The sequence below is a fragment of the Typopeltis vanoorti genome, chromosome 12 (genome assembly GCF_054136105.1).
Source record: "Typopeltis vanoorti isolate ZY-2024b chromosome 12, IOZ_Tvanoo_1.0, whole genome shotgun sequence".
In the NCBI taxonomy this organism is placed as follows: domain Eukaryota; kingdom Metazoa; phylum Arthropoda; class Arachnida; order Uropygi; family Thelyphonidae; genus Typopeltis; species Typopeltis vanoorti.
The window spans coordinates 126,122,208-126,146,205 of NC_143560.1; the positions used below are offsets into that span (position 1 = coordinate 126,122,208).

Genomic DNA, 23,998 nt, shown 5'->3' on the forward strand with positions numbered 1-23,998 from the left:
ACATTCCTTCTAGCTGGTGATGATTAGGTAGCAATGCTTGTCTGTAGCTTCAGTCATTTTTGAAAAAAGAACCTCCACTGTGCAATTGGAAGAACAATGAGACATTTTGCTCCTTGACTGGAAAAGATCTGTGTTCGGTTTATGTCATGACAAGAGGAATCTTTATACAGACTTTTTCAGTTCAAGATGAGCCAGTCTCATACAGATAGCAGGGTTTTTTCTCTCAGAAATTCGGGTTTTTAATCCCACATACAAGCAAATCAGTCATGAGAACACATGCGATTTACAGACAGAAAATACTGTTGGTGGTAGTAGGCAGAAGATGGCATTGTATGTTGATGGTAGTAATGTCGTTGTGGTGGTAGTAGTAGTTGGAAGATTAAGTTTGGATTATGATGAGTTGTGTATAATGGAATAGAATACCCTCTCATTATGAATCCAAGGACTTCTTGGAGATGTCACTTAATAATAAAGGATACTCTGTAGGAATGTTGGGGTTAGTTTGACTGGGAAAGGCTACATTAGACATTGCCAACCCATGTGCAGAGTTAACTTTATTATTATAATCTATGATTTCCCTTGATGATCCTCAACTCCCTAGAGATCTGATAATAATAATAACTTACATTAATCTTACCTTCTGTTAAATTTATCCATGCTAGATCACCACTTTAATAAGCATTGATAGTGAAGAATTTATGGAGACACAACACACATGTTAGAATAATTACTTAACATTAGGAAAGTAACATTTGACGTTTTGACCTATGTATCGAGGTCATCATCAGGAAAAATACATATGTATAAGATACAAGCTATAGTGCAGTGTCATGTAGTTTCAGAATAAAAATAAAATGAATCTAAATGCTTGTTAATCTTTTAACCCAGTCTGACCTCTTGCGGGAAAAATAAATAAATTAATTAAAATACAAATAAATTAAAAACAGAACTACATTAAACATTTCTAAAGTTCTCTCGTATTTAGATTTTCTTCTGGGCTTGTTCTGGTTGCTATAAGGGTTGCAAATGGGTCCTCCATATTCTTGGAATGATTAATCTGATATTTTTGTTCAGGTTTGGATAATGATTTAGCATTTCACAAGCTTCTTTGAATTTTCTCTCAAACCAGGTTTTGGTGCAGTGTAGGAACTTGGTGCCTTTCCAGTCAGTTCTGTGGCATGTTTGAAGTGCGTGGTCTGATAAGCCTGTTTTACTTAGTGGAGGTATTTAATGTGTCGTTTGTGTTCATCTTTTCTGATTGGGATAGTGCGTCCTGTTTTCCCTATGTAAGGTAGGTTACTGGTACATTGGATTTTGTAAACCCCTTGGTGGGCCAGGTATGGAAGAGGATCTTTTGAAGAGCTAAGTAAATTTCTCAATTTTGTCGAAGGTTTGAAGGTAGTCTGAATGTTGTATTTAAGTAGTGTTCTGTCTATTTTTTCCGAAATGGCTCTAATATAGAGTATGGCTATGGCATTCTTGTAATATTTTTTGTTTTTAGTAGCATTTTTATTGAGGATCTTGTGACCCCGTTTTTTTATTATAGTAATTTTTTTACAAATGTTTGGTTAATGATTTCGAATTCTTGGTTCTTCTTTCAGATCTTGTTCATTAGAGCAAATTGTTAGGGTTCTGTGTTTGAGAGTGCTTATGACTCGTAGTTTTTGGTTTGGATGGTGGTATGAATTGTTATATATGTATTGGCCTGTGTGTGTGTGTGTGTGTGTGTGTGTGTGTGTAGGTTTGTGGTAGACTGTGAAGGAGAGACAGCCTGAGGGAAGACATGTGACGAGTGTGTCTAGAAAAGGAAGAGAGTTGTAGTTTTCGATTTTGATGGTGAATTGGATACGTTTGTGATGAATGTTTTTTTTTCTACCACTATATATTATAAGATGATATAAACTGAATTTAATAGGTCGAAGATTTTGATAAAGATGTTAGCCTACTAGTTTCGCCACTTAACTAATGGCTTCATCTGGGCAAAATAACTCTATACAAAACAGCTTAAATTACAACTAATACTTAACCGAAGGATGAAAAATATCAAATTCATGTGAACCGTTACACGAACGTGTGGAGCTTGTATGTTAGCAGTTGGTCAGCCATTGTTTAGCAGGTGCATCCTATTATTGGCTGCGAAGTTGAACTCTGATGTGCTGAGCAATCTTATGAGTGATTTCCAAATGTCACCAGGGATCATTCCTTGGTTTCTGTTTAGGCTACCTCTTGAACAGATCACTACTGCAGACTCTTTTATTGAACGGGAGATGTAGTCATCTTCTATGTATGGCATAGTACTTTTATCCCATTCAATATTGTGGTTTGTGTTGTAAAAATGGAAAGCTAAACCCTAATTGTCTTCTCTGTTGTTTTCTAACAGCATAGAAGCTAATCTATGGTCCCTTATAGACAATATGATTAATGATACTTTTAATAGGACATTCTTTATTAGCAAGAACAGACTTATTAAAAAATGTAATGCTGCATGAAAAGAGTTGCAATTCAAGACCCAACCTTCCAGACAACAAAGTTATTTTCAACCTTTCAGATCACAACTTAGTGCTCTGAAAGGATGTTAACATCTGCGGAAGTTAACATCCTAAAAAAGTTTTCAGTTTTGCAGTCTCTCCGGAGTTTATACTGAAAGAAGACATTATGTGCAATATCAAGAAGCTCTTCATTTTTTACCTGTATCTGTTGCAAATGATGTAAGGTTAAAGGCTGCGATCATTCTCTCATCTTCCTGACCACCAAGAAAGAACATTACCTCTTTGAAAAGAGAGCACCAACCAATTTAAAGAAAAACGAGATAATTATCTTCAAAGAGATAATTATCCTCAAAGCAGACAAAGCCAACTCCACCATCATTTTAGATACCAGAGATTATATATAAAAATCTCAGTTTTACTTCGGACACATCCATTTACTGTCAATTTGACTCAGATCCTACTTGGATCTGAGTCAAATTGACAACCCAACAACCTCCTATGTAACATGGTCAACAAATCTTAAAAAGAAAATGAAGTCAATGCATCTGTTAACTCCACGTTTATGAAAGAAGGTACGGCCCATGGCCGTACCTTCTTTTTTTAGGTAAAAATTATTTTGGCACACAAAACGCTCGGAGAAGAGTATGTGGGCAAAGAGGACAATGATGTTGGGTGGAAATATGTTCTGTAAGAGAATAATATTATCATTGATCATGACATTAGTGAAAAGGACAGTTATTTCAAAGCTGACTAATAAATCTTCGTCATTGAGTGTGATGTTTCTAATTTTGTTTATAAAGTGTTGTGTATTTTTTATGTAGGAGGGGGAATGTCTGTCCCACCAACTCCTTGAGTGTGGCCACTAATTTCTTGGCTAAGTAACAATTAGAACTGTCAATCCCTTCACCTATTGGTTGTAGTGGTGTGTTTGTTTTGTGTATTTTCGGCAGACCATAAATTCTGGGAGCTTGGGCATAATGCAGTATTAGTTTTTTGGTTGTCCCTTCTTGCCATGTGGTCACCGATTTCATTAATTCTGTTGTTTTCTATTTGGTGCGGTTTGTAGGGTTGTAGTTCACCATTTGGTACGTGTTGTGGTCGGGTTCATTTTTTATAGGTGTGCTGTCCAATCGAGGACAATGGTAGCATTACCTTTATCTGCTTTTTTTTTTACTTTTGTATAGTGCATTTTCATGTGGCTTGTATCTTATATATATGTATTTTTCCTGATGATGACCTCAATACAGAGGTCATAACGTCAAATTTTACTTTGCTAATGTTAAATAAAGTAATTATTCTAACACACGTGTTGTGTCTCCATAAATTCTTCACTATGAATAGCAACCACCGTGTAACCTTGAAAGAAAGAACTTCAATAAGCAAGCTGTTCCACTCACTCATTCACTGCTCTGTGAGTGAAATACTAACTCTCATCCCCCTTCTTACCATACACAAACTCATTTTGTTTATAGGTCACCATTATATCACTCATCCTTCACTTTGTCTGCATCCCACTTCTTTCAGTCTGTCTTCATAATCCACATTCCATAATTCTAATCTCATCTTAGTAACTCTTTGCTCATCTTTCCACAGCATCTTCATCCCCTCTGAACCATGAGACCAGATCTGCACACAGTAGTCCAGTTGCAATTGTGTCAAGGCCTTGTGAAGAGACAAAATTACTTCCCTATATGCTGCAATATTCATTTCAGCATAGCATTGCAATCATCCTCTGAATTATATTTGCAATCTTTTCTATGTGACCTTTTAACTTGAACCTATTATCCACCACAATTCTAGTCCCTGTCTTCATCAGTTTGTGCAAACATGGATCACACCAATATTAAATGGTGTTCGAAATCTCATCATCCAAAAATGCATAATTTTACTTACTGATATAACATTGATAACCATCATCATTTGCCCACAGTTTAGCTTATTCAGGTATTCCGAAGTGGTTTATTATTTTTTTATTTTAATGAGATTGATTGAGAGACAAATTAAAAATTAATATCTTTATTTACAAACAAATAATATTAGTGTAAAGTATGGGTTTAACATTGTTTATAAAATGTTTGTTTTGTTTATTTGTTTTAGTTATAATGAAGATACACGTATCTTCATTATAACTAAAATTTATATTCTAAAGAGAAAAGGGCTCACAAACTTAACAGCACACATAACAGACATAAACATCACACAAGATTTATTTCTTCTCTTCAAAATCACAGGATTTGAAGAGAACACACAAACAAAACAGTTAGCTTCAAATTTATCAAGCACAGTTTCGTCCTCAGTAATGGCCATTGAAAGATAATTAACTCATATCTGCTTTTATTTGAAAAAAAAAAAATTAGTTTTATGCACAACCTTTCTTGAGTCAATATTTCTTCTTTCATGTCTTTAACATAGGAAATTAATATGTTAAAGAAGACATCAAAGAAGAAATATCATTTCCCTTTTCTAATTCTTGAAATGCAAAGATAATTTTAAAGTTCTCTTTTTTTTTTCTTTTCAGCAAATTTCTTCCTTATCCTTGAGCACAGAAATTTCATTACTTTCGAATTCATGGCAATTAACTATAATACGTTTGCTGCTTAATATATTAAAGGGAACTGTCCATTGCTTTGAGAGAAATTTTATAATTCTGATCACTTTAAAAAGTTTAAAGGAAAGGACCCTTTCCTTTAAACTATATTTCTCTTCTAACTTCTAATCACTTTTATTTACTTCTTATAAACTTCCCACTCTCAGAACAAATTCATTTCTAATCAGCAGCTGTTCTATTTTTTCTCTCTCACTATGTTAACTTCCTCTTCGGAATTATAAATTTTATGCAAGTGCACTACTGGCCAGCAAGCCAGATAATATGTCAGTGAGATGAAAACAAAATCTCACTTGCTGCATAAGCAAGACTGCAGTTCTTTACTGACATGAAAAGCTCATGGAAAATTAAATATTTATTCTCAAGTTTTTTAAGTTACAGAAATAAAAACTAAATTTGAGATGAGAATTTTTTACAAGTTTGATATTAATAAATATTGGAATTAAGCAGTTTGTGATAGGTCTTAATTATAAGTTTTCTTTTATACAAAACATTACTGAAGAAATTTCTAATTAATGCATTTACATTTTGCATTTAGTGAAATGCTTTTTTACAAGTTTGATATTAATAAATATTGGAATTAAGCAGTTTGTGATAGGTCTTAATTATAAGTTTTCTTTTATACAAAACATTACTGAAGAAATTTCTAATTAATGCATTTACATTTTGCATTTAGTGAAATGCTTACATATATAATCAAACTAAAACTTATCTTTTCTGTTTTATTTTTTTAAATCTGCTGTCATCAAAAGTTTAAAAAAATAAATAAAATAAAATAATCTAATATTACTAAATTTCAGATATCATACACCTATCCATCAGTCACCCTCTTATCCAATTCTCCGTTCCTATATCCTCTAATTTATGAAACAGCTTTTCATAAATAAGGGGATAAATCTCCCACAAATTGTTAGGGATAAATCGCTGTCATATTACTCAATTTTATAAGGGATAAATCTCCCCTCTCAAATTAGTATTCTTTGCAGCTTGTATTAAAGGAATGCCACAGGTTTGGGAACTTTTGTTGTAGAAATAGCCAAGTCTGCTATTTCTACAACAAATGGCGTCTTTGTTGACTAAGCATACTTTCATGATACATGTCATTTAATTATTATTGAATAATTCCACAAAATGCTTACAATTATATTCTAAATTTGAGCATTGATTAATAAGAACTTTTCTAGCAATTATTCCTCAAAATATGGAGTCGAATTTATTAATCATTACAGAAATGTGAGAACATATGATCATCTTTTTCACTGCCATATAATAAAATGCAAGGACTTATAAAAATGCAAAACTAAAATAATTATCTTGTGTAGATATTTTTTGGTTAGTTGCAAATTATCCATGATTTGTGAAAAATCTGCTGTCATTGGTCATCCCTGACCTATAATAATAATTATTATTTCCACATAATCCCTGTGATGTCATGATACTCATCATGGTCGCTCCACTTTAGCCAGCACAAAGTTATAATTACTGTATATTCTGGTGTATCAGTCGACTTTTCAGCATTGAAAAAAAGTACTAAATTTTTTAGGTCGACTTATACGCCTGGTCAAAAATTGATTGTTTCCAAGAAAAAACTAGTACGTATCATACTCTGTTAAATTTATTAGCAATATACAAAAAAGGGTAAATAAGTAAAAATATTTCAACTTATATCAAATTTTTTACAAAAGAAAATAGGTAGGTAACTACATGATTAAAATTTAATTTTCACTGTCTGAATGTATGAAAAGTTCATTGTACTCTGGTTCTATAATTTCTTCCGGTATATCGTCATATAAATTGTATTCGTTTTCTCCATCAGATTTAGCATCAATTTCATCATCGTTGTCAACAAAATCATCTTCCGAGCCATCTAATTTTTTTATTATTATTATTATTATTATTATTCAGGCCTCCAAGGAGTCAAAAGACTCATCGAGGGAGGTCCTTTCTAAGACATAAAGTCTGTCAAGACTCATCGAGGGGAGGTCCCCCCCTGAGAAACACAAAGTTTATCATACCACTCCTTAAACCCACTGACCGTTCTCGCTCCCACCACTCCATCAGGCAATGCATTCCACGGCTCAACCACCCTCCACACAAAGAAACCACTCCTTACCCTCTTGCTCACAGTTTCCTTTCGTAACTTCCAGGGATGGCCTCTTGTCATCACTCCTTCCCGCTGATCAACCAAGCGAAAGAACTCCCCAGTGTCAACCCTGTAACCACCTCTCAACAGTTTAAAAGTCTCAATCATATCACCTCTCCTTCTTCTATCCACCAAACTCTGCAGTCCACATTCTCTCAGCCGATCCTCATAACTATCCTTGTACAGTCCTGAAACCATCTTTGTCATCCGTCTTTGTATCCTATCCACAGTTAATTTATCCCCTTCAAATCCTGGGGACCAAATCTGAGAACAATAGTCCAAGTGTGGTCTGATCAGAGACTTATACAACGGAATGATAACCCTCTTATCTCTGCAGGTCAGTGTCCTTCTCATAATAGCAGCAATCCTCTGTGTTACCTTCACCACCTTTGCAATATGTCCCCTAAACTTCAGGTTTCTATCAATCATCAACCCCAGATCTCTTGTCTCCCCTACTTCCTCCAGTATAACTCCTCCCATAGAGTATGCAGCATCCCATCGATGTTTCCCAAACCTCAAGACCTTGCATTTTGCTGCATTAAACTGACACCCCCATTCATTTGCCCATCTATCTAGCTTATTTAAATCCTCTTGCAGGGCTACCACATCTGCACTATTACTAATAATCCTTCCAAGCTTCGCATCATCTGCAAACAACTGAATATCCCCCTGCAATCCACTGGCTATGTCATTGATATAAAGGTTAAACAATATAGGTCCTAGTACTGAGCCCTGTGGGACCCCACTTGTAACCCTCTGCCTCCTGGAAACTGCTCCACCATACACAACTCTCTGATACCTATCAGACAGCCAATCCTGAATCCAGTTGACCAATCTGACATCCAGACCCATGTGCTGCAACTTAAATATCAGCTTATCATGTGGCACCCTGTCAAATGCCTTCGCCAAGTCTAAGAAAATTGCAGTATATGCCTTTCCCTCATCTAATGCTCTTGTAACTTTATTATAAAAGGCTAGCATATTGCTAAAACAAGAGCGTCCTTTCACAAATCCATGTTGATTCTCACAGATAACATTACCCTCATCTGCCCAATGCTGTACACGGTCCCTCACTACTTTCTCCAAGATCTTAACAACTACTGATGACACACAGACTGGCTTATAATTAGACACTTCCAGTCTGTTACCACCCTTATGCAATGGCACTATCTTACCTTCCTTCCATTCCCTGGGCACCTTTGCCAAAGCCAGACTTTCATTGAAAAACCACGTTAAAGGTACTGTCAATTCCCTAGCACATTTTCTCAAAACTCGTGGTGAAATACCATCCAGTCCAACAGCTTTACTGACATCCAGAGTACTCAGTGTCTGAAACACACTCTCCTCCTGTACCTCCAGACCTCGTACCAGTCCTATCCCTCTAGCATTAAAACTGACTCCTCTAGGATGAAATACTCCAATAAAGTGTTCATTGAACAATTCCACTATGTCCTCTGCATCAGTCACTCTATTCCCATTTTTATCCCACAATATCATTCTTCCACAGTCATTTCTCCTCCTACTGGCCACATAGCTAAAAAATTCCCTAGGATTTTCTTTGGATCTTAGGGCCAATCTCCTCTCATATTCGAGTTTCGCTTTCCTTACCACACGAGTCACTATTCTGGCCTGTGTCTTATATTCCTCGTGCATCTCTTCACCTGTCTTCTTATATCTCTTCCATAGCCTCTTTTTCGCATGCAATTCCTGTTTAATATTGTTTGTCATCCACTTTACTCCAAATTGCGCCCTCTTCTTCACTCGTGGTATACAACTTACCATTGCTGATAACAAATATTCTTTCACAATTTCCCACGCACTGGTGATATCCCTGCCTTCCAATTCCTCCCTCCATGAAACTTCCCGAAGTTGACGTCTAAGACTATTATAATCACCTGCCTTATAATTCCACATAAGTTCCCGTCTCTTTGATACTCCTGCATGTCTATTCATTTTCCAAGTCAACACCATATGGTCACTCTCTCCAACTGGTGGGAGAGACGTCAACTCAGTTATTATCAACTCTTCTGATGCTATAACCAAATCCAAAACTTTTGAACCCTCTTCTTCCCTCTGTTACATGTTGCCTAAGACATTTGTCCCTCATGAATTCTAGAAATTCCATTCCCCTATTGCTACATGCATCTTCCTCTCTCCAATTTATACTACTGAAGTTAAAATCTCCCATAACAATCATTCTTCTTGCACTTGCCAAACTTAGCTGTCTAAACATCTCCTGGTTCTCATCCTCTGTGCTCCTGGGTCTGTAGCAACACCCCACTAAATATCCTGTCTTGCCTACCTCTACCTCACACCATACGCTCTCAAAATCATTTGTCTCACTTCCTTCCAAATTCTCCACTCTTAGAGGACATAGGTCATCACTTATCATAAGCAGTACCCCACCACCACGCCACCACGCTTTCCCCTCCTATCCTGACGAAAAATGCTATATCCAGCGACTTCTATTCCTGTTGTTATATCCCCTTCTGTCAACCACGTCTCAGTGATCGCAATAATTTTTGGCCAGGCTGATGCTATCTGCGTCACCAATTCCTCTCCCTTATTCTGGATACTCCTGGCATTAGTATACAGCATATAAATGCCATTGTTTCTATACCCAGCATTATCCCTTCTAGACTCCACTGGGCTCAGTCTTACCTGACATTGTCTCCCTTCTCCCAAGTATCCATTCCCACAAGAGGCCACCCCTGCTATCATCCTCCCTGGGACACACTGACTCGTTCAGAACAGCAATCTCTCCAGATGCCTACGTCCTTCCTCATTCAAATGTAAACGGTCTCTCGCAAACAACTCCTCTCTTTCCTCAAACGCACTCCAAACATCCACATATACCAGTCCTCTCTTGTCACACATTCTCGCTATTATGCCATTCAATATCACCGCTCTTCTGCTCAGCTCATCATTATCATACCTAGGCAACACGCACACTATTTTTCCTCTCTCTGTCTTCTTCCGTACAGTCTCAAGCAAAAATCTCATATCTCTCGCTGCCCGACTTACATTACCACTCAAGTCATTCGTTCCTACCATCACAATCATCTCATCCACCCTTTCACTTCTCTTAATTGCCATAACCACCCTTTCTATTGTTCCTCCTGGCAAACACTCCTCACGCATCCTATCCTGAACACCACAGATCATTGAATCACCATACATTATACCTCTTACCATTCCATCGCTCCTATTGTTTCCATTCTCTCCTCTTCTTTCATTCCCATACCTCTCTCTTCTACTGTTTCCATTCTCTCCTCTTCTAGCACTCCCATACATCTCTCTCATTCCCTCTCTCCTACTGTTTCCATTTTCTCCACTTCTAGCACTTCCATATCCCTCTCTCATTCTGTCTCTCCTACTACTGTTTCCATCCGCTCGTCTTCTAGCATTCCCATACCTCTCTCTCATTCCATCTCTCCTACCGTTTCCATTCTCTCCTCTTCTAGCACTTCCATATCTCTCTCTCATTCCGTCTCTCCTACTGTTTCCATCCTCTTGTCTGCTAGCATTCCCATACCTCTCTCTCATTCCCTCTCTTCTACTGTTTCCAATCTCTCCTCTTCTAGCACCCCCATACCTCTCACTCATACTCCCTAAATTCTCTCTCTCTCCTACTCTGATTCGCCTTGCATTCATCTCTTCCATTCTCCTAATCTTATCTTTCATACTTCTGCTCTCATTCACTAGACATTCCACCTCCTCTTTCAACTCATCTATCTCCCTCTGCAGGTCAGTCACTCTTAATCTAAATTCACTCTCCCAAACAAAACCATCTCCTAAACTTCCACAGTCACTCACACCTTCCACACATTGCACATTTTTTAAAAGATTTTATTACTGTATCTGGTTTTATTTCATCCCATGCTTTTGCTACCCATTCACACATAGTTAGCAAAGATGCATGTCGCATTTGTCCTCCTTTTGTGTAACTTTTCTCTTCTTCTTGCATCCACGCATTCCACTGTTTTTGTAAACTGTGTTTAAATGGCTTGTTTATACAAACATCCAACGGTTGCACTAGTGAAGTTAACCCACTTGGAATCACTACCATATTAGTATTATTCTCTCTTAATAAAGATTTTGTGCTCTCCGTTAAATGAGATTTGAACATGTCCCACGCTAAAAGACTGTTTGGATTTTTTAATGCAACTTGTAGTGTATTCCAAATATTTTTTATCCACAGCTTAACTCCTGCTTCGTCCATCCAATCATTCTCATGAACATGAACAAAAAAAAATTTCTTGGAATTTTGATTATCTTTGGCATTGTTTTTCTTTTAAAAATTACCATAGGTTTTAATTTAGTACCATCAGCCATACAAGCAAGTACAACTGTGAAATGGCTTTTTTCATGTCCAGTTGTTTTTAAAGAAATAGTTTTACTTCCTTTCAATTTACTGTTCTATTCCTGATCATGTCAAACATAACTGGGGTTTCATCCATATTTCTGATTTGAGACAATAAATAATTTTTTTTCTTTCTTTTAGCAATTATAAATCTTCGAAAACTTAATATCGGTAACTTATCATCTGAATCCTTTGGCAGCTTCTGTGCGATTTTCGTTTTTAGTCGAAGCACTAAATTTTTCCTTTCCATAAACCAGCTACACCAACTCACTGTAGCTTTGAAGTTTTCGCTGTCCTTTTTATTTGCTTTGCCCCACTTCAAAGCAAATAAACAAATATTATTTCTCATTATAATGAGTCCATTTTGGCAATTTTCTCGAACCCAATCCGCAACATTATTTTCCAGAATAAGCCACTTACAAATTCCTTTCCGTAATGCGCATTTATTTTTTGGCATTTTCATTATTAAAATTTCATTTTTTCTCCAATCACGAACTAGTTTTTCGTTTATTCCGAACTGACGTGCAGCAACACAGTATTTTCTTTTGCAAATTTAATCACTTTGCACTTGAAACTCGCGTCATATTTCATTCTTTTAAAAGAAGCCATTGCACTTTAGTTCACTATTGGTCAACTAGTCAATACGAAATAAAATTTCTTTTGACAACTAGGTATTTTATATCTTTTGCTAAAACAAAGAATGGAAGGACTAAAAAGGCAGTTATGATCCTAGTGGTTGATGCCTGGATAAAAATTTTACTTAGAAATTGTCATAATTTTTATTTTTAAAGAAATTTTTCGAATTTACTTATACGACGAGTATACTATAAAAACTCAAATAAACTCAAAAAATTCCAATATCGACTTATATGCCAGGTCAACTTGTACGCTGGAATATCAATTCTTAAATTCACAACCCTCTTGGCAACATATTCCACCACCCACTGTGCAAAAAAAAAAAAAAAACTTGAGGACATGGCCTCTTTGTTGCTTCCTGAAATAGCTTATACATATAATCCCATCCACAATGATCTGTAGATGCAATTTTCTCAATCTTTCCTTAAAGCTGATATTCTATAATCTTGGTAGCATTTTTTTTATTTGCTTCTGTACCTAAATCTGAATTTTTTTCATATTCTTAAAACAAACAAGCTGCACTGTTGCAAATAGTCTTCTTAGTTTTTGTCTCACTTTTGCATTGTCATCTGAACTTTTCCACCATCACCTGCAGATCTGCTTTTATATCCTTTCCACCATAGCTTCAACATCAGAATGCTTGTTCTTCTCTCTCAATGTTTAAAACCTTGCATCTAGTTATTAATCTGGTATCCCCATTACTCTCAAAGTATCTCTCTGTTAAACTTGCATCCACACTCACTGACTCAAAAAACATTACTGTTTGACAACAGCGGTATAAAATTTGAGAAGATTATTATTAATGATGACATATGGTGACTTTTCAGGAAGTTTGACCTTACGTAAATCTTTCCACAAAGCCACTATATGTCACCATTAATAATAATAATAATAATCTTCTCAATTTTATACCATTATCATCAAACAGTAATGGACCCAGGGAAAATTGCCATAATAAGTTGTGGTCTTATTATTTGTTTCATTTCTGATTTCCCCATACTTGCTATCTTGCCCAAATATACTGTTTTTCATAAATTGGAATAAAAAGAAAAATCACAACAACTTGGGGGGGTGGGACGAGAAAACTCATTATACAAATGAGTTACTGTCAGCATATATGCAAATGAGCCAAGGCATGAGAGTAGGCATTTTGGAGTGGTTTTGTGTTTTGTTTCTGTAGTGAGAACAAGACATTTCGTGATAGCAAACTTCTTGGATATGGCTGCAAAACATTCATTTAACCAATGAATTCAGGTGGTGAGTCATCATAAGTCTTAAGCCTGGTCACAGTCAGGATACAGATATCCAGATGGTTTCACGTGAGTAGGTCTGTGATGCACAGACTGTGGAACCAATTCCAGTAGTCATGAACAGCATCCTGATGATACAGTGAAGGAAGGCCATGCTACAGCTACAGTGGGTGACAGATATCTTTGATTATCTGCTTCCAAAACAGGAATGATATCCTGATTCAGCTATGATCTGACCTTGTGTTGTCTACAAGAACATTGATATCTGCTTCCACTGTGCACACCTAACAGAACCATGAATGCTGCAACTTATAGAGATCCATATGTTCATGCATATGCAGATGCAACAGGGGAGATGTTTATGCTGCAAGACAATAATGCTCATCCTCATTGAGTCAATCTCATGAAACCAATATATTCAAGAAGAGACTATCATACATGTGGAGTGGCCATAGTTTGGCATAGGATTAAGAAAGACTTTTAAGTCTTTCTTAATCCTATTGAGAGAAAATACTTGTTACTGCTCTCAACCCCCCCACCCCCCCCAAAAAAACCCTTGAGGGACATAGGAGAGCTTTGCAGGAACAATGAGTTGTTATTACCAACTGAGTTCCTAGACACCCTTTTAAACAGTATGAAATGTGAGTGCTGTATTGCCCTAATTGATGGCCATTCCTTATTGAGGCACTTTGACAATTCCATTTTGACCTCATGTTTTTGAACCATTGTCTTCATGTACCTGTTTGTTACTGAATCAAACTATTTATTTATAGTTTTTGTGGGTGTTTCTTTCACATCTCATACTGCATTTTACTGAATTGCATAAAAATTCATCATATAGTTTTTGAGTTATCATGATATTTCTCTTTGTTCCTTAATTAATGGAAAACAGTATACAAATAATGCTACAAGGGCTTATAGTCTCTGAATGTAGAGGCTTTTTGGTCTAAAATGTATTTATTACTTGCCACTTTAATATCACATCACCTTCCCCCAATCCCACCAAGGGCATGGATGTTTGTGGTTGTCCTACTAACCATTTACCATATATATACTGTGACCTGTGTCCTGGCACAGCATGACCCTTAATGTCTTTACACCATAAAAAATCAAATAATAAAAAAAAAACCTTTCCCTACCACACACACACACACACACACACACAAAATAATTAACAATGCAAGAAGCAGCACAAAATATTATTATTTAGGCTTCCAAGGAGTCAAAAGACTCATCGCTGGAGGTCCTTCCTAGGAATGAATTTTAATAATAAATTTAATTTGTTAATAACAGAGCATTGATGCACCTATAGCAGATCATGTTTGGATAAAGTGGGCCATTAATTTAAAAGAGCATAAATGACTGTTTTGAAATTGCATCACAAACTGTCAGAGGTAGGGTGGGGATATCTGATCTGACACAATAGCACAGTGATATTTGATATAGTCAGAATTAGTATGTCATTAATTTGCAATAATTGTGATTGACTGATCCTAAGTTAGATTGAAGCTCTTGCAACTCAGAAAAATTGACTAGAATTTGTAGTATTTTAAAAAATAATATAACCTTAGTGTTTAGGCCTTTCAGATGGTGGCAGTCATCCTGATGCCTACAAAATCATTGATAGCTTTGGGCTTAATTATCACTGATGGCTAAGGGTAGAGACCAGCTACCTGTGAATCTTCCAAAAAGTTAATGCTAAAAGAGCTCTATGTTGTTCTCCAGTTTGGAAAGAAGATTTCAGAAGATTTTTTAATGACTGAACCTTTCAAGTACAGCCAGTTATACATCTGATCAGAACTTTGACATGAACTGTAGAGAAATGTAGTGAAATACAGGATAATCCTGAATATATCCATGACATTTGATAATTCTTTCATAAGGGGTCTAGCAATAAACTTTTCAGTATACATAACCAATAAGATTTATTCTTTTTTATGTTTTCCCTGGATGAATGTACACACATCTTTGTGTTAGTAATGAGTTTTCTATGATTACTGCAGAAATCCAGAAAGGAAATTCTGGACTAAACATTCCTCTGAACTTCAATCCATTTCTCTGCATGTTTAAAAAATATTGTTGTAAATCTTGGTTTCATTATATTAATCGTCTTTTCTAATAACTCAGAAACTTTCTCCTTTTTTATTATCACTACCTTCATAATCACACGTCCCATTTTCCATTTTGAAATTGGCCCATATCTTCTTCTTCTCTTCCATCATCTATGTGGATGATGATGAGTCCAAATGAACTCTTTCCACTTCTGTCTGTCCCTGGAGAGTTCAAACAATTCTGTCCAGTTTGGTGTCACTTGTTGTGATTTGGTTTTCAGGTCCTCTTTTATTTTATCTATCCATTTAATTCTGGGCTGTCCTTTGGATCTTTTACCTTCCATCGTTGTATACAGGACTTTAGCTGATAATCTTTCTGGTCACATGGCCAAACCATCACAGTCTTCTTTCTTGGATTTTGCATATTATTGTTATTTCTTGTTTTAGTCGTTTCCTTATGCCTTTGTTTCTTAGTCTATCCAGCAGAGATACTCCAAGTAATCTTTTTAGCCAACCCATTTCAATAGTTAGTAATTTTTTTTCTTCAGCTTTTTTGAGATTCCATATCACCTATGGGTGATATGGCCCATATCTTCTTCATCATGGCCATATCACCATACTATAAATAGCTTCACATGCATAAAATTCATTTTTATATGTTAGTTATTCCTTCTTTTCCATGATCCTTATTGACCGTATTGTTAATTAGGAAAGACTTAATAACAGTAATAATATTAAAGATACCAAGCAATTTTATATGCTAGGTTTTTAATCCTTTTTCCCAAGTAAGCAAACAGACAAGTAAGTCAAGTTTGCGCCTGCACGTAGTGCAAGCACAAACTTGACCTTACTTGTCTGTTTGCTTACTTGGGAAAAAGGATTAAAAACCTAGCTTATAAAATTGCTTGGTATCTTTAACATAGTATATACCCAAGGTAAAAAAACTTTCAACAATAATAATAGTTATCCTCTAAAGTTGCAGTTGATATGTTTTTTTATTCCCTCTTTTTTCTTAGGTACTACAGAAAGAAAAGTTCCATTACCTACATCTAATCCTCTTACTTATTTGTTCCATATGGTTTCCTGTCCCAACTACACATATGAAATACTCTCCTGGGTGTTTTTCAGCCTAATGACACAATGCCTTCCAGGTAAATCTCTTGCCATTGTACTTTTTTTTTTGTATTTTTAATAATTTGCATATTTATATCTATAATTATCAACTCTTTTAGTTAATAGTTAAAAAAAAAAAAAAGTCTGTTGTTCGGTAGCTTATTCTCATATTTTATAGTACAAAGAGCAGTTCCTTCCAGAAATATGAGAACCATTTCGTATTTAAGTCCTAAATATTCACATAAGTTTGTTGTTTTTTTTAATGCAAATCTCATCCATGAACGATACATAGTGTATTGGTATTAATACTATAGGTTGGTTAAAGGTTATATCTGGCAGGAAACTCTGGCCTCCAGTAAGTAGGGTGGTAATCTCATAACAAGCAATGAAAATCATCTATCATCTAAAGATATTGGCTTTGGGTGATAACCCACTGTCTGTTAGTTGGTGAGCAGATACGTGAACTACTCATCCAATTGCATTCATTGTTAGAAAGTATAAATATTTTAAACTTTTCTAATAGTGGATGAAAAGAAACTTACTGTGTTAGGTTGAAGTTGTTCTTAAAATGACTTTCTTCTGAAGTTTTGAGATGTGGCAATATTTTGTTTACATGAAACCTTCACATATACTGAATGTACATTATGAGGACTGAAGTGAGGGATAAATTAACCAAATTATACATATGCAGTATATATATGATTTGTTCGCATTTAGTATTGCAATTATATGCTTAGTACTATTGGAGCTGTCATATGATAAAGCGATAGCAATATTAAGAGAGACTTAAATGCAATTAAGTAGTAAACTTGCTTACCATATATTGTATTCCTTAGCGAATAACACAGCAATGTTGTATGTATATTATTTGTAAGTTTGTTTAGAGTAGTGTTTGTATGTCACTATTGCTGTACAGCATGCGAGCACTATAGCAACTGCAGCCATTTGTCACTTCAGTTTCACTTTGAATCTCTGTAATGGACATGCACATTAGTTGTTTTTTTAGAACAGCTGACACTAATAAACTACTGAGAGTTAAGTTCACTAATCTTGAGAAAGTTTTTATATGCATCTTTAATTGCTCTCCAAAGAAATGGAACTCTGAAGTTGATTATTGAAGTACAGTATAATATATCCAGCCTTTGTATATGGAAATATTTTATGCTTAATGAAAGGCAAGTAAGGCCTGTATAGCTCAGTGGAAGTGGCACTTGCATCCTCTGCATTAAGTTACTCAATGATAGACTTAAGTTCAAGTCTAGTCACCGACTGGGGGAACTTTTTCTAAGCCTATCTTTGACCAGTTCCTGAGTTACTCAATTTCTCTTGTGGGCAAGCAGGTTTTTCATCCCGTAAACTCAAGAAAATCAACCGTAGAACTTGCATTATTTCAGACAGTAACATATCTTGTTAGGATTGGATACCAAGAGATGGCAACACTTGTTTGCCCTTCTCTTCATTGGTTGCTGCTTATAATTGGTGATAGTCATTGGCCAGCTATCTCTGATTGGCTACCGGTGGAGACTGAACTGCCCACTCAGTCTCCAAAAGCTAGATATAAGGGAACAAAAGGCATTAGCTAATAGCTGATTATGAAATGCAAGTGATATATGTTCCAAGAGCAATATTGAATCTATGGTAAAAAGTCCCAGTATTGAAATTGCATTTGGAACTTCTCAGTTAATGTATTCTTATTGTTTGAGTGATTATTCTTCATGTCTACGTAGTTCACAAAATTGAAAGATGGATGCAATTCAAGTATATTGGTCAAGTGAGATCTTTAGCTAATATATTTAAGGAATTTAAGAGATAGACTGAATGAATGAGAAAAAAATTAAATAAAGGAAGATATATTGAATCATAAAATGCATGTTATATATTCAGTTTGCTTTTGTAAAATATTTTGCGTTATCTTTCAGTATTAAATTAAATGAAAATCAGAGTATGAGAAAATATTATTGAGCTCATTTATGTAATTCTTAAAATAGCTATTTAATTTTTTTTTGTATGTATTATCTGTTATATATAATTATATGTTTACAGTAAATATTTTAATTTTTTAGCCATTGAACTTCATTCTTTAGAACGCAGCATGTTGATCCTGAAGTCAATGCACCATCATGGATACGAATCCGAAACATTATAACCAACAAAAATAAAATTATATATATATTGTTATCTTACTCCTTGGCTGTCTTCAATATAACAAATTTGGGTATATGTGGGGAATAACATACTTGGAGCAAATCAAGCTAATTTAAAATATAACTCCTTCTTTAACTTCTGCCTCCATTGGAGCTCTGGTTTTTCTATGTTTGCAGACAACTTCATTATGCTTCCATGGCTGAATTGAACAGAGTTTTCTTCAGAGTTTGCCAGTGAGTCTCCAAGATTTGATTCTTGTCTTCAAACACTTTAATTTTTCCTTGAATAAATGTATTTGAGTCCAGAGTTCACCCCTAAAAGCTGCTCAACTTTCATACACACTTTTCTGTTCAACATGATATTCAGTTTTATCCTACTGAAAACAATTAACTTCATGTTTCAGATCACCTGTATACTCTTTGTGTACTGAACCAGCATGAAGATATAATGCTGGTTCAGTACACAAAGGTTCAGAACTATGATAGCTATATCAGATATAGCTATCATAGGTCATTGAGAATTTGTGCACAACTTTATGTTGGAGTGTGGTATTAGTAATGACTAGTCCATGTCCTGAAGAGAAATCCAGTATGTACTTACCATTAATAAAAGTTTTGCACTTTTCTCCATTTTTCCCAACACTTTATCCATATATCTAGTATTTATTTCCTACTGTGCTATTTAGATCTCCTGTGACAATTAACTTTTCCATTTCTTTGATAGCTGATTATGAAAGGCAAGTGATATATGTTCCAAAGAGCAATATTGAGTCTAATGACCCAAAAAAAATTCCTCTGTTTCTTCCTTATTATAATCTTCTGTGAGGCCATAAGCACAAACAAGTCTTGTTGTCTAATTATCCATTCTGATGTTTGCCCACATCACTTTACCTGATATTGCCTACCATTGAAGAAGATAATCCTCATGTTTAGTATTGAATACTATTATTATTATTATGGGCAACTCCAAGGAGTCGACAGACTCATCGAGGGAGGCCCTAACATCATGTCAAGAACAACTATTCAACATTCACACAGTATCTATCATACCTTGCCTTGAACTCATTCACGGTCGTAGCACCCACAACAGACTCTGGAAGCTTATTCCACTCATTTACCACTCTCCAAGTAAAGAACCTAGCTCTAACACCCTTGTCAACCACGCTCTTGCCCAGCTTCCATGCATGGCCCCTAGTCCTCCCACCACCAGTCATATTTTCAAAAATATCTTCTGGATCAATCTTATAAAAACCTTTCAGTAATTTGAATGTCTCAATCATATCACCCCTCCTTCGCCTATCGTCCAATTTCTGCAACCCACAAATCTTCAACCTATTCTCATAAGGTTCATTCCACAGACCTGCTATCATCTTGGTCACTCGTCTCTGGACCCTCTCCACTTCCTCCCCATCACGAAGAAACCCTGGTGCCCATAGCTGGGCACAGAAGTCCAGATGGAGTCTTATCAAGTCGATACAGAGGAACAACAACTTGTTCGTCTCTGCATGTTAAAGTATTTTTCAGAAGCCAAGTGATTTGGTGAGCTGTTTTAGTTACTTTTGCAATGTGCCCCCTAAACTTCAACTCCCTATCCACCAACACTCCCAAATCCCTGGCCTCATCAATCTCCTGGAGTATGATTCCACCAATGCGATATACTGCTGCTATTCTTTTCACCCCAAAGTGCATAACCTTACACTTTGCCACATTAAATTGACATCCATTTTTCCTAGCCCAGTCCTCCAAACTATCCAAATCATCCTGTAAAATTTTGACATCTTGTGCACTCACAATTGCTCTACCCAACTTTGCATCATCAGCAAACAAGTGAACACTTCCTCTCAGATCCTTTCCAATATCATTGATGAACAAATTGAAAAGCATTGGTCCAAGAACAGAGCCCTGTGGCACTCCACTAGTCACAAGACGTCTTTTAGACTCCACTCCTGAATAAACCACTCTTTGATATCTCTCCTTCAACCACCCTCTTATCCATCTCACCAACCCTATATCTATACCCATCTGCTCCAGTTTACTGATTAGGGTTCCATGTGGTATCCTATCAAAGGCCTTGGCAAGGTCCAGTAGTATCACTGTAAACCCATTACCCCTATCCAGTTCAGCCGTCACTGTGTTATAAAACGTGAGCAAGTTACTGAGGCATGATCTACCCTTCACAAAACCATGTTGTCCCCCATACAGTATCCCATTTTCTTCTATCCAATCTTGTATTTTCCTCTTGACTATTTTCTCTAAGACCTTGACAATGATTCCTGATATGCTAATCGGTCGGTAATTTACAACAGCAGTCTTGGAACCACCTTTATGCAGTGGAACTATTTTCCCCTCTTTCCACCCGCTCGGGACTAACCCAGACCCGAGACTCAAATTAAACAAAATGGTCAAGGGTACTGACAATTCTTTAGCTGCTTCTCGTACAACACGAGCTGGTATACCATCCAATCCGACAGATGTATTGACATTGAGGTTATGCAATAGACTACTCACCTCCACTTCATTAACCACAATTCCCGTATAATCTACTGGTTTATTCGTTTCTGCAATGTCACCACCTGGATGATATACTTTTGCAAAGTGCTCACTCAGTATCTCAACTGATTCAGTTACCTCCCTACCATCGGCATTCTTTAAAATCAATCTGCCATGTACATTTTTCCTTTTACTTGCTACATATCTAAAAAACTGTTTAGGATTCTCTTTAGCCTGCATGACCAATGTTCTTTCGTAATCCTTTTTTGCTTTTCTTACCACACTCGTCACCCTTCTGGCCTGCGCTTTATACCGTTCATGTGCCTGCCGGTCACCCTTCTCCTTAAATTCCCTCCATAGTTGTTTCTTTTTTTGCAACTCAAGCTTAATAGTGTTATTCATCCATTTAAAATTTTATCTATATCTGCTACTTCCTTTCCTTGATCATTATTGCTTGAATATAACATCTTGTATATTTTACTTAGAAAAACCTCAAATTTGTTGTTGTTGTTGTTCAGTCTTTGTTTCATTAACACTAAACCTCATGTCCTTCTAATTCTTCTGACAGTTCCAGTTCTTTTCCATTGATGGTGCCAATCTTGAATTCTGATGATGATGATGCTGATTTGGAGTTTGTTTCAGTAGCTGATCACTCTTTGTTTTACTGGGTGACACCCCCAACTAGCATGAAATTCCATCATGTTTTGCCTTCATTTTATTTTGGGTTAGGTAATAATACATTTTTGTTGGCTCATTTCCAAATTGTCAGCCCATCCTCTTCTGTTCAGTATCCATTAGATACATTCTCATGGGGGTACACCATGATACCTGATTGGTTCTTCACATTCCTGAAAATGCTATGGTTCTCCTCACAGTTATCTATCTTTGACCTCTAAATGACCTCTACAATTATTTAAGCAACCACACAGTTTATTTATTTAATCCTAGTTTCATGGGCATTCACTACTTCAGGAGAGTGGTATAAAACGAACTTAACTGATTTTATGCTGACTTAGTTCAGCAATAAGCAAATTAATAGTAACAGTAATACCGAATATTTTGTACATAGTGTGTATACAACTACATGTGATGCATAGTGTCAGAGATCTGCATGCACCAGGTTTTTGATGAAAGATGACCAAACCTGATGTAGGATCATACTTGTTTCTCATTTTATTGATTTCGAAGTTTTTTTAACATCTCTAATGACTCCTTGAATGCTCTGGCAAAGTTGTACTCAGTGTTGGTCATTTCTGTGTTTGGTCTGACATGCGTATCTCTACTAACTGCCCTGTTTGTCTCACATAGCATATTCCACATGAACAATTGATTTTGTATATGCCATAATTTTTGATCGGTGAATGGGGAGGTTTCAGAGACGAAAGGAGACGAGATTTTGTTTAGTGAGGATAAATATACTTTTATCCCTTATTAGCACATTATCATCGAGATTCTGTCCATGACAGATTATATGTAAGGGAGTGATACTGCACTTCTATATTTCTGTTTTTTCCACTCCATCTTGTTTGCCTGGTGGTGATGTTTATGATGCCCATTAGGATGTTCTCAACTATTTCTGTTTTATTATAACCATTTTTTTTTTGGAAGAATAAGGCTGAGATATGAGTTCGTGGCTTTTTTTCTTCATGCTGCCTGGAAATTTTATATTTCCTGTCTTGAAGGATTTTTTTGATACCAATTTTTTTGTGATGGATGATGGTTAGACTTTGCATGGAGGTATTCTTCCATGTGCATTGATTTTCTGAAGACTGAATAATTAAGTTTATTTTGTTCAGAGACGATCTCCTTGAGGTGTCTACCTTTTCTAGACACATCTTTCAAAAGGTTCTTTTGTTGTTGTTGTTGTTGTTTAAAAGGGTACACTAGCAGATACTTAGTATCCTTTTAAGGATAATTATCATACCATCATCAGCCCAACAATACACTGTTCTCAGTATGTGAACACATAGAGTGAGGAATATCCATTCCAATAACTTGGCTCTTGCTGCAGAACTCATCTACTGTAACCACATATTTTTAACCACACCACATTCAGCCAAGCACATCAAACTAGCAGTCTTATTTATTCACTTAAACAGACATCATTCTGTATCACATCCAGAGGTGTTAGATAAGTGCATACTGTGTGCCTTTAACTTGGTTTACTGTGAACAGACAGGAAGATCTGTTAATATTTACTTCGAAGAACATAAGACTTATATTCGCTACCATCATAATGGCAGGGCAGAACTGGCAAAATGCTTCATCTAATTCCCATCACAGAGGATTAGACAGAAGAAAACTACAACACTATATATAAGTTATAAAGTTATGACAGGTGAGAAAGACTGTTTTGAGGTTAGGAGCAGCAATGGAGCATTCTCCAAATTTCAACAAATATGGCTGCATTAATTTACAAAAATTTTGGAAGAAATAATTTTATGACTGACTTCTTCCCAACATTGTCAACTTCTTTTTATCCAGCATTAGAGGGAACCAAAATAGGTTATTGGTTCTTTTTCTTGTGATCATTACAATTTAGAATTGTTTCCTCTACACGTTATTAGTGCCTTTATACTGTTTATGCTCTAAAGATAAATGGAGGTTGTAAAAGCAATGAAATATTAGCAGCTTAATAAAAAATATATTTATTTTGTTTAGTGATGCTGTTTATAACACTCAAAGAATAAGATTTTTCTTTGAGTGTTATTCAT

General features: G+C 35.9%; 1 protein-coding gene across 1 annotated transcript in view; it reads left to right on the forward strand.

The window, feature by feature from the left end:
• Positions 1–23,998, forward strand: part of Sc2 (trans-2,3-enoyl-CoA reductase Sc2) — a 279,834-nt gene that overhangs the window by 249,297 nt on the left and 6,539 nt on the right. The window contains exon 11 of the mRNA XM_090401561.1: positions 16,554–16,688. Coding sequence (XP_090257687.1) covers positions 16,554–16,688 — 135 coding nt within the window. The remainder of the gene's footprint in view (positions 1–16,553; positions 16,689–23,998) is intronic.